At 43.5% G+C, this 15,976-nt stretch overlaps 1 protein-coding gene across 2 annotated transcripts in view; it reads left to right on the forward strand.

The window, feature by feature from the left end:
* The window catches only part of KAT6A (lysine acetyltransferase 6A), a 101,586-nt gene that overhangs the window by 36,778 nt on the left and 48,832 nt on the right, over positions 1-15,976 (forward strand). For both annotated transcript variants that reach the window (XM_055416651.2, XM_055416652.2), the window contains exon 3: positions 15,641-15,749. In XM_055416651.2, the coding sequence (XP_055272626.2) occupies positions 15,641-15,749 (109 nt within the window). The remainder of the gene's footprint in view (positions 1-15,640; positions 15,750-15,976) is intronic.

Here is a 15,976-nt window from a genome sequence, read left to right on the forward strand (position 1 = left end):
TATAACTACTGATTTCAACACACGCTATTTCCTGTTTGTTTCTTATGACACATTCTTAAGGGCAGATTGTATGCTATTTTCAGAGATAGAGCATTTTGATCTTGAAAAGGCATTTTTGGTTTTAGACTAAAATAGATCAGTTTCTCAGGTTAAATAAATACTCAGGTTTTTTTTTTTTCGTGTATTGCATTTGGTAGTAGTGACTCATGTAATGTGTCATGGGATTGGAGTGTCTATTTACTGAAAGTAAAGGTGTTGAGTTTCTACGGGCTCCAGATTCTGCTCTGTGCTTTCATATTTCAGTTCCGGTTTTGGTTCCAATATTACCATGTACACACGTACAGACACACGCACACTCTGGAGGGCTGAGGACAGCACACTCTCCTACATGTGCTACATTTCTGGGGGGTCTGAGCTGTGTCTCAAAGCTCATTTTCATTCTCTGCAGTTATTGGCAAGTGACTGCATTGGGTATGTGTGAGGTGATTGTTACTAGATGCTTCTGCTTCTCAGAAGTATTGCAGGTTGATTTCTGTGGTGGCATATGCTTGTAGTGGGCATGGACCAGACCAGCTCAGGCTCTTTTTGTGGACGCTAGTTGTTTGCCCACGGGGTTAGACTACCTCCCCATCTCCTTCCCTTTTCTACGAACTGACAGCGGTTTCAGAAGGGAGTCATTTCTTGTGAATTAGGACTTTAATTATAGACTGTCTTCTTTCCAAAGACAGTTCTGTCTTCCGCAGTTGTCCTTTGGGTGGAGTGCGCGTGTGCGTGTGCGGCGCGTGTGCGTGTGCGGCGCGTGTGCGTGTGCGGCGCGTGTGCAGCGGCGGCGCACTGGCTCTCCAGACATGCTCTGCATAGTAACACATGTGCGGGGGCGGGCAGCCTGTGAAGCAGCTTTCTCTCCTCCTCCCCCTGCTCTCGGCCTCGCCGCCTCCCTCGGCCTGGTGACATTACGTGGATGGACGTGCCGGGTAGGAAAGCAGCAGCAGGAGCCGAGTGTCTGTCAGAGACGTGCAGTGTGAGCCAGGCTGGCTGCTGCTGCTCGCCTCCCCGGCTCTTCTGGTGTGTGCGGTCTGCGTGCTCAGGGCTCGCCGCGTGGAGCCTGACGTCACCGTGTTCTCCTCCTCAGGACACCAGCCTTTCTCCCAAAAAGCTGCTGGCCTCAGGCTTCACGCCTGTGAAACACTTCAGGCTTTTTTTATATGGGGGTAGTGTTGAGGACGAAGTACACTGACATCTGCAAGAGAGAGTTTAGCTTGATAGAGTACCGGTTTGGGGCGTGAACACGCAGCATCAGCGCGCGTGTACCTGGGCAGCCTCCGGGTGGTGTAGAGAAGTATGGTCCTGGCGCCTCCCTGAGCTCATTACACTGCTTAAAAAAAAAATCTGCAGGAAGAGGGATGTCTTCTCAAAGTACTTTGAAGACAACTGAGAGAAGTACTGATTTTTAACCGTAGATCATCTTTGCAGACAGACCTTTCTAGAACAGAAGTGATTTCGTTTATTTACTGTGTTGAATTAAAGAAGATAATCTGGAGGTCTGCGGTTCTTATTTTCAAGACTGCTAATGAAGTTGAGTATCTGGACTGTGTAAAATGTGTCAGTGATTTTAGAGAAATTAGATTTTTATGCTTTTCCATAGTTTGGTGAGACTGTTTAAATCCATGTCTAAAGAAAATGGTTTTAGCTATTAAGGAAAGATTTACATAAACCTTTAAAAAATAAGATGAAGTCCTGCTTTTTTTTTCATTTTAGGAAAGCGTTATTATAAATAGGTTCATTTGGGTGCCTTTAACTATAGTATTTTCATTGTATTCCTTCTCTTGTGTTACCCTGTATTCTAATGTATTTTTAATGTTTATGTTCTGTTTTTACAACAGGATTCTAAGACCCAGAAGCAGGGAACTAGTTTTGTCATGTCTTGTTTCTCCAGCATCAAATTCAGTGTCCTTACACGCGATAGGCGGTGTGGACAACAGTGTGTAGAGGTAGCACTGGCGATGCGACTTGTGTGGGTGCCTGTGCCTGCCTCAGGCAACTGAGGCTCCCCTGCAGAGCCCGCAGGCTGCGTGGCTCGAAGCGCAGACCCTTCTCTCCTCCCACTTCTGGAGGCTGAAGGCCACGGTGAGAGCTCCAGCAGGGTTCGTTTCTCCTGAGGCCTCTCTCCTTCTCTTTCAGACGGTCAGCTTCTTTCTCTCTGGGTGCACACACTTCTGGGGTCTCTTCCTGCTCCTGCAGCACCCCAGACCTCTCGACGTGGGGATCCACTCTTGTAATCCCTCTCAACTTTAGCTTCTTAAGAGCCCTGTCTCCAGGTACAGTCCTCTTGAGGGTTAGAGCTTCAGCATTTGAATCCTGGAGGGATACAGTTCCATCCAGAACACTGACCTGAAGATAGGCATGCTGAGTTACTAAGGTCAGAGATAACACACGCTGTTGTACACCTGTAACTAACACATCATTGTCAATCACGTGTGCTCCAATACAAAGTAAAAATTTTAAGAAAAGACATGAGATGACATATCAGTCAAGATGCAGTCGGGAAGCAGCAATCACGAGAGGATGGAGGTGGTTGTGAGAGAGCTGTTAGCAGCTGAAGACCGCAGCCAACCGTGCCGCTCCACCAGCCCTGGCCGGCCCAGGAGATAGGCAGGGAGGGGCGCGTCCACTCTCTGCCGTTCACCGTCTGCTCGCCCTCCTGCGCCCCGGTTGCTGGGGCCTCTTGGGAAGGCCGCGGAGTGAGGAGAAGAGAAGTGGGCCCTCTGAACCCAGTGTTACAGAGCTGTCTGAGGGTGAGCGTGGAGCTGAGAGACGACAGCCTTCTGGCTGGCACAGATACTGCCGGTGGGAGCCAGCCTCGCTGAAATGCACTCGGCAGTGTGTGTCAGAAATCTTAGAAAGGAGCACCTCTTTGACCCAGCAATTCCAGGTCAAGGAATATGTCCTGAGGAAACAGTCCCCAAAGTGAGCAAAGATGTATTTACAAGGGTATTTGATTATAGTATTGGACATAATAAAACATTAGAAGCATTAAATGTTCATCTATATGGGATTGGTTAAGTTATCTTAGAACATGTAATGAATGTTTTCTAGCCATTAGAAAGATGATGTTGATTTAGATTTATTGATGTGGAAATGTAACAAAAAGAAGATTATACCTCATATGTCATAGGAGTCTGTTTATGTGTGTGTTTTAAACTGTATACAGAGGAAAAGTTGAGAACAGTGTATATGAACAGAAACTGCACAGTTCCAGGTTGAAGCACGTAGGCTCTGAAGCCGGAATGCCTAGGTTCTGTCTGGCCTCTGCCGCATTAATCTTTCTGGGGATCTGTTTTCTCATCTGGAAAATGGTGATGAGTGTCCCTACCCCATAGGGTGGTTGTTGGGTCTAAACGTGTTGGGGCCTGTACAGTATATATGACGGCGCTTTGGGTGCTCAGTGGACGGTGGTTACTGTCCTAGAGGAAGAGGAGGGATTTTGTCCTAGAGGAAGAGGAGGGATTTTGCTGTCTTCTCTCTCTTTCTGATCTAACTGTTTAAACAGGAATGTAATACTTATGAGGACAAAGTTTTCTATTAAAACTAAAAATGAAGATGCCAACAAAGTTGTAATAAGCGTTCTCGCTTACTTCTGGCGGTCCTGGAACCTGTGGGTGGGGGAGCCTTTTCCACTGCAGCCGCAGCCGCTCCTGCCTCCCGCCGTGCAGGTCCCCCGACACCCCGGGCCGGGCTCTGGGCTGTACCGCTGCGGCTCCCTGAGTGGCCCTCTGCCTTCTGCGCTGCTCCGGGAAGAACCGAACTGAAGTTCCCTCACTGTTTTTTTCATTACTGAAAAGCTGCTCACTTCTCTTTTTCCTGTGGAGTGCAAGGTTGAAGGTTTCTGTTGTAGCACAGAAAGTCTTCGAATGGAGTGTGACACAGTTCTTCACAGTCCTTTGAGCAGCCTGCTTCTTGGGATTGATCCGGCCACCTCTTTCTCCACACTCCTCCTCCTCCCGCTTTCTTGAACCCTCTGTCTGTACCCTCTCTCTTGGTTTCTTAGGCAGGCAGTTTGCCTGCCTTGTTTACCAGGACTCTAAGGTGCTGTGCTAAAACACAAGAGCTGTTTAGCAGCAGCAGCCCTGGCTTCTGCATTTTTGTTTTTCTTATACTCTCCTTAACCATTCTCTGGAATTGGGGAAAAGAGGTAAAAGATTGCTTTTCTTTTTTGAACAAGCTTGGTTTTGGCCATGTTGTGCCGCTTGCGAGATCTTAGTTCCCTGACCAGGGATTGAACCCTGGCCCACGGCAGGGACAGTGCCGTGTCCTAACCCCTGGGTGCCGGGCGGTTCCCAGAGATTGATTTCTCATTGCTGTGGATGACGCTCCTCGTTGAAGAAGGCAGGGGAGGACCCTTGGTTGGCTTCAGTTTTAAGTGTGTAAGATTAAATTCTGCAGCATCATATTATTAGTGATAATGTTACTGTTCACCAGTGATGGAAGCTCAGCCTTTCCCATCTGTAAGGTTTTTCTTTTTTAACAAGATTATTTTATGTTTCTGTTGAGTCACTGAGTTGAAGCTTTTGACTAGAGTTAGTACTCTAGTTATTGAATTTAGATTATATACCTGACTTTTGAGTGTTAACTTTAATCACTTGACTAGTCGGAGAAGGCAATGGCAAGCCACTCCAGTACTCTTGCCTAGAAAATCCCATGGATGGAGGAGCCTGGTAGGCTGCAGTCCGTGGGGTCGCTAAGGGTCGGACACGACTGAGCGACTTCACTTTTCACTTTCACACATTGGAGAAGGAAATGGCAACCCACTCCAGTGTTCTTGCCTGGAGAATCCCAGGGACGGGGGAGTCTGGTGGGCTTCCGTCTATGGGGTCACACAGAGTCGGACACGACTGAAGTGACTCAGCAGCAGCAGCAGCAGCAGTCATGTATAGCCTTTGACAGTGTTTTTAGTCTTTGGTGAAGTGCATGTGTAATGGTTTTTGAAGGCCCCTTCCAGTTCCAGACTGACAGTCCAGTGCACTACATGTTGTGTCAGATATGGGGCAGTTAGTATTTTTGGTCGGACTTGAGGAAATGATGCTTTTGCCAGTTTGTTACTTGTTCTAGACTTTAGTTTGGTCAGAATAAATGCTGGTAAATAAATGTCTCTTAGAAATGTAAGGGAACACAAAAGTCTTGTTGAACATCTTTCTCCTTGTAAACCATCGCTTTTGTATATTTTTAGCATAGGCAATATTCTTTTGCTAATGCTCTTCTACTCAAGTACCTGTATAGTTCTTTTTTTTTTTTTAAAGTGGTAATGTGTGTGCAGAAAGACTTAAAAAAAAGCTTAATGCAGTCATGCAATTAAATGCCATATATAGAAAGTCTGTTCAGTTCAGTCGCTCAGTCGTGTCCGACTCTTTGTGACCCCATGAATCACAGCACGCCAGGCCTCCCTGTCCATCACCAACTCCCAGAGTTCACTCAAACTCATGTCCACAGAGTCGGTGATGCCATCCAGCCATCTCATTCTCTGTCGTCCCCTTCTCCTCCTGCCCCCAACCTTTCCCAGCATCAGAGTCTTTTCTAGTGAGTCAACTCGTCGCATGAGGTGGCCAAAGTATTGGAGTTTCAGCTTTAGCATCAGTCCTTCCAATGAACACCCAGGATTGATCTCCTTTAGAATGGACTGGTTGGATCTCCTTGCAGTCCATGGGACTCTCAAGAGTCTTCTCCAACACGACAGTTCAAAAGCATCAATTCTTCGGCGCTCAGCTTTCTTCACAGTCCAACTCTCACATCCATACATGACCACGGGAAAAACCATAGCCTTGACTAGACGGACCTTGGTTGGCAAAGTAACGTCTCTGCTTTTTAATATACTATCAAGGTTGGTCATAACTTTCCTTCCAAGGAGTAAGCGTCTTTTAATTTCATGGCTGCAATCAGCATCTGCAGTGATTTTGGAGCCCAAAAAAATAAAGTCTGACACTGTTTCCACTGTTTTTCCACCTATTTCCCATGAAGTGATGGGACCAGATGCCATGATCTTTGTTTTCTGAAGAAATGTAGAGCTTCAAGCCAACCTTTTCACTCTCCTCTTTCACTTTCATCAAGAGGCTTTTTAGTTCCTCTTCACTTTCTGCCATAAGGGTGGTGTCATTTGCATATCTGAGGTTATTGATATTTCTCCCAGCAATCTTGATTCCAGCTTGTGCTTCTTCCAGCCCAGCGTTCCTCATGATGTACTCTGCATATAAGTTAAATAAGCAAGGTGACAATAGAAAGTCTGTTAGTCCATGGAAAATTTTAATCACTGTGCCTTTTGAGGGGGTCAGAACAAAAATTTGCTCTGACTTAAAAAATAGTCACTTAACAAAGGTAAACTTTGAAGGATAGATACAGCTTTGAAGAGGGGTATAAGAAATCAGCTGTTTTAGGTGCTTGTGTTTGAGTTACACTCCCATAACTTTATCTCATTTAATCTTCTTGGTAACTTGAAAGGTAGGTGTGTTGTACCATTTTGCACCAGAGTTATGTAACATGGCCAGTGTGACACTGCAAGTAAGGAGCCCAGTCTGTCCCCAAGCTCTACTGAGTCGATTCTTAGAGGCAGGGACACAGAGAGCTGGGCGGGACAGGGTAGAATCCCCTGGAGAAAGAGCATTGTGTATGACATTTGGAGACGGGCAAGTAGTTGGGAGTAGACGCAGATGGTGCGAGAAAGGCAGTTTGGTGTGTGGTGGAGGAGTGGCATGCCAGTGACAGGAGCTGGCAGTGGGGGTGTTAGTTTGAGCCAGGCAAGTAAGTGGATGAAAGACGGTAGCGTTTTAGGAGGATTAAACCAGGTGGCAGTAGAGGTAAATACCCTTCCTGCCAGTGCAGGAGACAACAGAGACTTGGGTTCGATCCCTTGGCCGATCCCTGGGTGGGAAAGATCCCCTGGAGGAGGGCATGGCAGCCCACTCCAGTATTCTTGCCTGGAAAATCCCATGGACAGAGGAGCCTGGTGGGCTACAGTCCAGAGGGTTGCAAAGAGTCAGACACGACTGGAGCAGCTTCACACATACCCACCATCTGGACGATCTGTGCAAAAACACAGTAGTGTGCAAAAACACATCAAAGAAAGACTGGTCCGTGTAGAAGCTTGTATTGGTGATGTGACTCAGAATTAGGGGAGAGCCCTGGGTGTATTCAAGAAACAGAAGTAGGAAGGAAAGGCCACAGAGGAAGGGGCGGCAGCAGTCAGAACTCGGCAGTGTCGGATTTGGGTGAATGAGGAAACTGATGCGCGGTGATGTGTCTGACAAAAGAAGGCAGAGCTTTCAAATAACAGGAATACGGGAAAGAAAGAGAACTCACTGTGATTTCTTAGAGTAGAATTTAAATCCAGCAAATATGCGCATTATCATTTTTGATATCCCCTCTGATTAAGAAATAGAAAGTTGTTATACTATCTTGACAGACTGCTTTCTCATCTAAATGTGCAGTAATCTATATACATAGTAAAAGTGTAAATTGAAATTGATCATTACTGATCTAATTATATCATTAACTTATTTTCTTTCCCCAATGATCTTGCTATTATATCTAATTGTAGAAGTCACTGAATGAAGTCATCATAATAAAAGAACTCAATTTAGTAGCCCTATTAAAGCTTTGTAATGGCTAATTGGTTATGTTGGAACTGATTAAAATTATGCAAGGTTACCTTATTGTGGACTATAAATAGTAGAGAATGGACTCTTTTCCAGGCCATTCATGTTGTTTTATTACTGTGTTTCTTTTACAACTGTATACATTTAAGGAAAAGATTGTCCTGAAAAAATGTTTAATAAGCAACCATAGAGTACTTAATAGCATACGGGGTGCTGAAGAATTTGAAGGGATTAAATCCTGCCCAAGTATATCTCCCCTGAAGGTTATTGATTCTTGGAGGGAACGCTTTGAGTAAGTAACTGATAAACCTGTTTGGAGCTAAGCATAATTTTGTTGTGTTTTAATTTCAATAAATGCTTATTTAGTACATACTGTGCGCAAGGCACTTAAGACATGAATTAAGAGTTCTAGGGTAATTTCTGCTTACCTAGGGTTGTCTTTCTCCCTGGAGGAGTGAATGGGAGCCCACTCTTGACTGGAGAATCCCGTGGACAGAGGAGCCTGGCAGGCTGCAGTCCACTGGGTCACAGAGAGTAGGATACGCCTGAGCTTCTGACACTAGGGTTGTCTTTCTGGAAACGATGAAGACAGACTGAAATCTAAACTGTTGGAAAGGATTTGGGAGGAGCATGAGTTCGCCCAAGGCCTTTGGTGGTGAAGAACTGGGTAAGGCTGAGAGGAGGGCTTGCCCAGCTGGAAGAGGACGGTGTATGTTAGAATGGCCAGCCTTCTCCACAGAGAAGAATGCCTTCCAACCATTCCTAAAGTGAACTCTTTCTTACGGGCCAGTTTGCTTCCCTCCTAGTATTGGAAATAACGAATCATTCAGTTATTCTCTCAGAGAGCTTGCTTTAGAGTTTTGTGTGTGTATGTGTGTAAGTGGTTAATGTGAAAAGTGAAACCAGTTAAATTGGTTTCTAGTTATTTTGTATGGGTTTTGTTTTCTATTTACTGACATTTGTAAGTGCTTTGAAAATATGAGTCCTGATTCTCTATCTTATCAAACTTTGTTTTATGTTACAGTGCTTACCAAGCAGTGGCATTTATGAGATACTTTATTCTTTGGGTAGGATTTTGAAAACCTAGCGATACTTGTTTTCGCTGTGCTGACAGTCACTGAGCAACGCTTTGCTCTCCTTCACGATACTGTACCTCAGAATGGCCAGTGTTTCTCTTTTCTGAGCTAAGATGCACCTCCTCTTTATCCTTTGGGTACTTGTTATTAATGCATATAGCAAGGCCATTCTTTTCGCTTTATTATACATAACAATACTTTAGCAGTACATGTTATCAATTAATAAATTATATCTCTGCTGAAAATTATTTAAGTTTCAAGTTGTGTGAAATAAATATCTATGTCAGAAGGTCAATTGGCAGTTAAATTTACTTTGCTTGATTGTAATTGCAGGAGAAGAAAGAGACAGGATTAACGGATAGCTCTGAACCTCTAGAAGAATTCAAAGAGGTGGGTGAGGTCCGTAGCTTGAGGAGAAGTTAAACATAGGAAAGAGAAGTTTGGGGGTTGGTTTGAGGGGAGCTTGCGGTGGTTCAGAACCCAGCTGGGTCAGATACGCCGCGGTCGGAAAGAGGTTTCTGCTCGAGACTGAGCGGCGCTTGATTGCAGGTTATAGTAGCTTCTTCTCATCTTCATCAGTTTTGACCTTACTGCTTCAATCATCTTAATGTTTAGACTTGTTCTACAAGAAAAAATTTAAGGCATTAAGGGTGAGCTGTCTTCATGTAATTAGATGAAAAGGCAACCAACTTCAGGGTAGGTACAATGAGAATAAAATGGCTCATGGTTAAATTCAGTTACCATAATTTGTTATTAGTAATTAAAAACATTTTCATTTTGGGGAGAGTTGAAATAGTATCTCTTAAGTCTAATTTCTGTTCTCAAAGGAACAGTTAAAAGACACAGGTTTTCAAGATGAGGACAGATTATAGTTGTTGCTTCTCGCCTTCATCAGTTTTGACCTTACTGCTTTAATTATCTGACTTGTGAATATGAAACATCTATACCACTTAATTGTTTTGTTCATTTTTTTATTATGGTAAAATTTACATAAAATTTTAAATCATTTTTTAGTGCACAGTTCAGTGGCATTGAGTATATGCACAGTGTTTTGAAGCTGTTGCTGCTATCATTTCCAGAAACTCTTCATCATCTTAAAATCTGTCTTTATAGAGCTTTATAGATATCTTGTATTTAAGGAAGAACGATATGACTGTTATTACTGCTCAGTGCATGTTTGAGTAATTCAAGGAATCTTACATGGATTATGTATTTCTTTCATATTCTTAATATTGGCTCTGCTAACTTGTCTTATTTGTTTCCAGTGGTCATAAAATGAGAATTTGTAACTTTTAAGAAGTCACAAAGCTTTATTACCGCAGAGTCTGTGACATGATCGCTTAGAGGTTTCTGAAATCATAAATCTAAGTTTACAAATGCAGTTTTGTCCTTGAAAATTCTGGTGGTCACAGTTCTAGAATTTATCATTCAGTTCAGTTTTGAAAGAAATAATTAAAACAGATTCTTGCTTATCCTTTCTGTCAGTGTTTAGAAACAGAGACAACGTAAAGATAGATTTGAGGTCCTCAGAAGATACGAGAACAGAGAGACAAAGACAAGTGTATGTGGTATTAAAACATTAAAGTCAAGTGTGGGAGAAACTAAAATTGGACTTTAGTGAAGATGGGAATATCAGATGATGTATTTCAGCACCTAGGAAATGTTATATTTAAGATTGTCTAAATGATCGTGTCCAAAATTTTTTTTTTCATGTTTTAACCTCATGTAATGGAGATCATTGGGCAAAATTTTTGCTGTTCTTTTTTTCCAAAGTTATTTCCCAAAACCCAAGTCCGAATGCTACGCAGCCTTTGGCCTGACCAGAACCTCTGCTGCGTGTTTGTCTCAATGCTGCCATCTAGTGATTATTGTGGGTATCTCAACATGGAGCTTAAGGCAGCCTGTGTCATTCCTTGCTTGACACAGTACAATCTAAATGCCTCCGGCTACACACCTCCCTCTACTTTTGAGAAGTCGAATAGCAGTGGGTTGCTTTGGCAGAAATCTTATTTAGTTATTGAGACCATGTCATCACTTGGAAACAGTAGTTCAGTTCAGTCGCTCAGTCGTGTCCGACTGTTTGCGACCCCATGGACTGCAGCACACCAGGCCTCCCTGTCCATCGCCAACTCCGGGAGCTTGATCAAACTCATGTCCATTGAGTTGGTGATGCCATCCAACCATCTCATCCTCTGTCATCCCCTTCTTCTCCTGCCCTCACTCTTTCCCAGCATCAGGGTCTTTTCCAATGAGTCAGTTCTTCCCATCAGGTGGCCATAGTATTAGAGTTTCAGCTTCAACATCAGTCCTTCCAATGAACATTCAGAACTGATTTCCTTTAGGATGGACTGGTTGGATCTCCTTGCAGTCCAAGGGACTCTCAAGAGTCTTCTCCAATACCACAGTTCAAAAGCATCAATTCTTTGGCGCTCAGCTTTCTTTATAGTCCAACTCTCACATTGATACATGACTATTGGAAAAACCAATAGCCTTGACTTTCCGGACCTTTGTCAGCAAAGTAATATCTCTGCTTTTCAGTATGCTGTCTAGGTTGGTCATAGTTTTCTTCCAAGGAGCAAGCATCTTTTAATTTCATGGCTGCAGTCATCATCTGCAGTGATTTTTGGAGCCCAGCAAAATGAAGTCTCTTACTGTTTCCATTGTTTCCCCATCTATTGGCCATGAAGTGATGGGATCGGATGCCATGATCTTCATTTTGTGAATGTTGAGTTTTAAGCCAACTTTTCACTCTTTCACTTTCATCGAGAGGCTCTTTAGTTCTTCCTCGCTTTCTGCCATAAGGGTGGTGTCATCTGCCTATCTGAGGTTATTGATATTTCTCCTGGCAATCTTGATTCCAGCTTGTGCTTCATCCAATCCAGCATTTCGACTGAGCGACTGAACTGAACTGAACTGAACTGAGAGTGTTTTTATATTATTGAGATTATTATCGAGCTGCACATAGCTCTGTCAGGCTTGTAACCAACTCATTGTTCTAAGATACTGTTTTTCTTATTGTTTCCAGTTTTTCAGGGTAATTTAATTAATGCACTGAACAACACTTCTTAAATGCATATTATATGCTAGACACTGTTGTTAGTACTAGGAATACAGTCCTCAGCAAACAGAAATCATAACTTTCATGTAGTTTGCATTTCATTGGGGGAAAAAATGATAAGATACACATACAGTAATTTCAGTTAGTGAGAAGAGTTTAAGAAGAAAAAATAAAGCAGGGAAGGGGGATATGACTTTTTGTGGTTGGCAAATTGTTTTGAGGTGTTAGATGGAGTGGTCAAAGAGAGTCTTAGTGAAGGCGACTTTTGAGTAGAGGTCTGAAGGATCTAGGTAAGTGCTTTCCAGACAGAAGGAAAGCAGGTGCGACAGTCTTGGAACATCTGACTTGCACAGAAGAACAAGCAGGAAGAGCAGAGTGTAGGAGTGAGAGAGCTTCAGCAGGTGAGGTTGCAGAGGTCCTGTGGGGGTGGGGGGTTCAGGCCACAGAGGGGCTTGAAGCTGGGTGTCACTGGGCTGGGTGAGAGGTGGGCGCTGAGCCATGGGCTCACTCTGGCTTCTCTGTGGAATGCTGTGTGGCGTAATTTCCTGGAGTTTTTTTTTTTTTTTTCTTGTTTTATTAGCAGCAGGGATAGATTTACTTTATAGAGATATGAGAACAATGAGATATAAGGACTGTTTTGACAGCTCTGGGATCAGTGATTATATGGCATATTGTGTATCTATACCTATTTTTAAAGATTTGCTCTTGGATTATCGATTGTTCTTGTTTTACTTTTGTGATACAGGATAATTGAAGTCAGCTGGTAGAGTTTAACTTGGAAAATGTTATGAGTATCACTGCTTCAGTACATTTCAGGCTCAGCTCTTACAGTGAACCAACACAATGCCGTGTTGGCCTGTCCAGTGATCTTCATACTCAGTGATATTTCGGGAATGAGAGTCATCTGGAGTTGTAATTTTTTTCACACTTCATGATATGGTTACTGCTGCTGCTGCTGCTAAGTCACTTACGGTTAGGGGTGTGCCAAAACACCACACTGTTGGCTGATTAGCACTTCTTTTTAATCCACACAGAAAACCTCATAGATTTATGTTGTAACCTAGATGATATATTTAAACCACTTTTTTGCTTGTAGTTCATCAGCCGAAATGACTAACTCTTAAAGTACTATTCAGTTCAGTTCAGTTCAGTTGCTCAGTCGTGTCCGACTCTCCGTGACTCTCGCCCAAAGTATGCTTAAAGAGTGCCCTAAAATTAAAAAAAAAAAGAAAAGCCCTGGGATTATCCGGTTACAATATCATGATCACTATTGGTAATAGTATTTCTCTATGGGTTCCGTTTTTTTTTTTTTTTTTGTAGCTAAAATATTTATTATTTTTATGCTTGGTCTTATGAGGTCAGAGAAGAAACACCCTCAGTGTAACGTGGTTACGAAAAGGAGATGATGGCTGTGCTGACCTGTGTTACATGTATTTTCCACTGTAAAGCACCTGTTGAAGCCGTCTGTCTTTTCCTGACTGACACGTCAGGGTTTTTCTATGTAGTACTGGAAATGAACATTTGTTAGTAAATGTGCGTTAAGATCTGCCTTTCCGAGGCTTGCCTCCTCGCTTCTTTGATGGTGTCCTTCTGGTCGTCCATCCTTCTCTGTTCCCTACCCCCGATAAGTTACCGTCAGTTCCTGCCAGATCTGCCTTTTATGTTCCTCTTACGTCTCTTCTCGGGTCCTTTCGTCAGTGCCTTAACACAGGCCCTTGTTACTCATGGCCTGGGTCATCCGTAGATTGTATTCCTTCCCGTCCATTTCTAGCCACTTACACCGTGACTTTTTAAAACTTCAAATCTTGCTCATATCATTCCTCTGTTAAAATCTTCTAGCGGTCCTGAGAGGCTGCAGCAGAGAGGTCAAACCTCATGACCTTACTTCTGCCTTCTTTAGAGGTTACTTCAAGCTTCTGCTCCTGTCTAACGTCTTTCCCAGGTTTATTCCCTGGTTCTTTTTAAAGGAAGGATGTGGTTGTCTTTACCACAGCCACAGTTGTTAAAGGACAACTTCCAGCTGTTCATCTCTCATTTCATCTCTTGGCTGAGCAGTACTGTTAGTTTGCTTGTGTTGGACGTTTTTGTATTGATGTACCATTGCGCTCTCTGACTAGTCTGTTTCTTTTCCAGGCTTTTTCCTCTGCCAGTCCCTTACATATTGGTGTTCTTGGCTCTCCTTTCCACCTGTTCTCCATGGGAAAACCCGTCAACTGATGGTGTTACAGCTATTTTGTATGTATAGTCAGCTCTCGAGGTATCTGCGGGTTCTGGATTCCAGATTCAACTGATTTGGATCCACAGTTGGTTGAATTCAAGGATGTGGAACCCAGGGATATGGAGGGCTGACTGTGACTTCTAGATTTTAATTTCCAAATCAGCCTTTCTCTTGAGCTCCAGATCCATAGACATTGCTCCTTGGATGTTTTATTTTAAGTTCTATTAAGACCCAAGCTAAGCTCATACCACCCGCCTCCCAAATCTGATTCTTTATGATTATGTGTTTTCTTTTAACATCCTCTTCAGGTGTGCCTGCGCCTTTCAAATAACTCTCGGAAGCCTTTCTCTGATCCCACTTGCGCCTGCTTGATCACGCGGTCCTGTGTTTCCCATCGTTGTCCTTCTGCCATGATACCTGAGGCGTTTTATCTGTTCTCCCCAGTAGACTGAAAGCATCTGGAGGGCTCTGTGTCACTGTCCTGCACCATGCTTAGCGTAGTTGAGAGGTAGCTGAGTGCCTCCCGATGAAGCACACCTGACATCAGACTCATCGGCTCTCTCCTCTCCCCCTGACTTTCTTCTCTGGGGTGACTTTCATGGTTGATGATGTCACCAGCTTTTCAGTTAAGTTGTCGTCGTTCAGTTGCTCAGTCGTGTCATGTTTAATTCATTTCCTTCTCTGTTACTTCCACAGCTGGCTGCTTTCTGAGCCCGTAGCTAGTTTTTCATTTCCATTCCCTTTTCCCCAGTCTGCCTTTTTTTATTGCTGCGTGGTTATTTTTCTCAAGTACAGGTGATCATCTCTTGGTTTAGTAACGTGTTGTTCTTCTTTTCTGCAGGGTGAAGTCCAACTTGTATATAAGACATTCAGTGGCAATCTTGAAGAACTGATCTAGTCTCTCTCTCATCCCCCCATGCCCCCACCCCCGCTTATGACAGAAACTGTATCTTTAAAGTACTAGCCTTGGCAGACTGTGCACCGAAGTTCGCCTTGTCTGTGCTCCCTGTGTTGCCCTTCTCTCCATCCACTGCTATGCAGGAGCTAGAGACCTAGGGTTCGCCCTGCTTTTCACCGTTGCTGTCTGCTGTCCTTGGAGGAGCGTCTCAGATCACCGTAACACACGTGTATTGAGCACTGGCACGCATGTTGTCTTCCTCATGCAACCTATCACTCCGAGACCACACTGGAATTTTTTTTTCCCATTTGCACACGGCTCTGTTTGTCTCGTTGCACTAATGACTTCTGCTTTTCATTATCATTGTTACTATTTTTCTCTTAAATCTCATGCCTTGTAAAGGCTAATACTATGATTTCTTGTACTTAATTTAGTTGAATTTTTCATTCTTAGGTAGTCGGTTTCCTTTGCTTAACCCATATTGTGTCATTTAGTTTCTAAGTGACCAACTGATTGGGGTATGAGTTTTCGGACCAAAGTTGCCAGTGTCAGGACCATTTGTAAAGATGTAGCCAAAGCAGGCTTGGTAAAAACCCATCTGCTTTTGAGTAGGAAATTTCGGAGGGGTATACATTTGTCCCAAAGTTATATGCAACTCTTAAAGGAATTTAAATTGTACTTCTGCTGTCTTTATATTAACACTAAAGAAAAGCCCCAGTACCGAGTGAATTGTGTTTTTCTTTGCAGCCGGTTGCTGAACCCATCCCCATCTGTAGTTTCTGTCTTGGCACAAAAGAGCAAAACCGAGAAAAGAAGCCAGAGGAACTCATCTCCTGTGCGGACTGCGGCAACAGTGGTAGGTGACTGCGTGCTGTCTCACAGGCTTTGTCAGGCGAGAGTCTGTTTAACTGGTAATCGTGCACGTGATCCTTAAGAGAGCAACATTTATGCTTGACTCTGGTTTTAGGTACCTGAGATGAGCTTCTGGATGAGGGAGGAGTTTAAGTGTATAATTGGAATGTTTTATTGAGTTAAATCAGGTCTTAGGAGCTGGTTTTTTATAGGAAGTTTTCCATAGACTTC

This window comes from Moschus berezovskii, chromosome 26 (assembly GCF_049115385.1).
Source record: "Moschus berezovskii isolate FMDL1 chromosome 26, NW_MosBer_1.0, whole genome shotgun sequence".
Classification (NCBI taxonomy): domain Eukaryota; kingdom Metazoa; phylum Chordata; class Mammalia; order Artiodactyla; family Moschidae; genus Moschus; species Moschus berezovskii.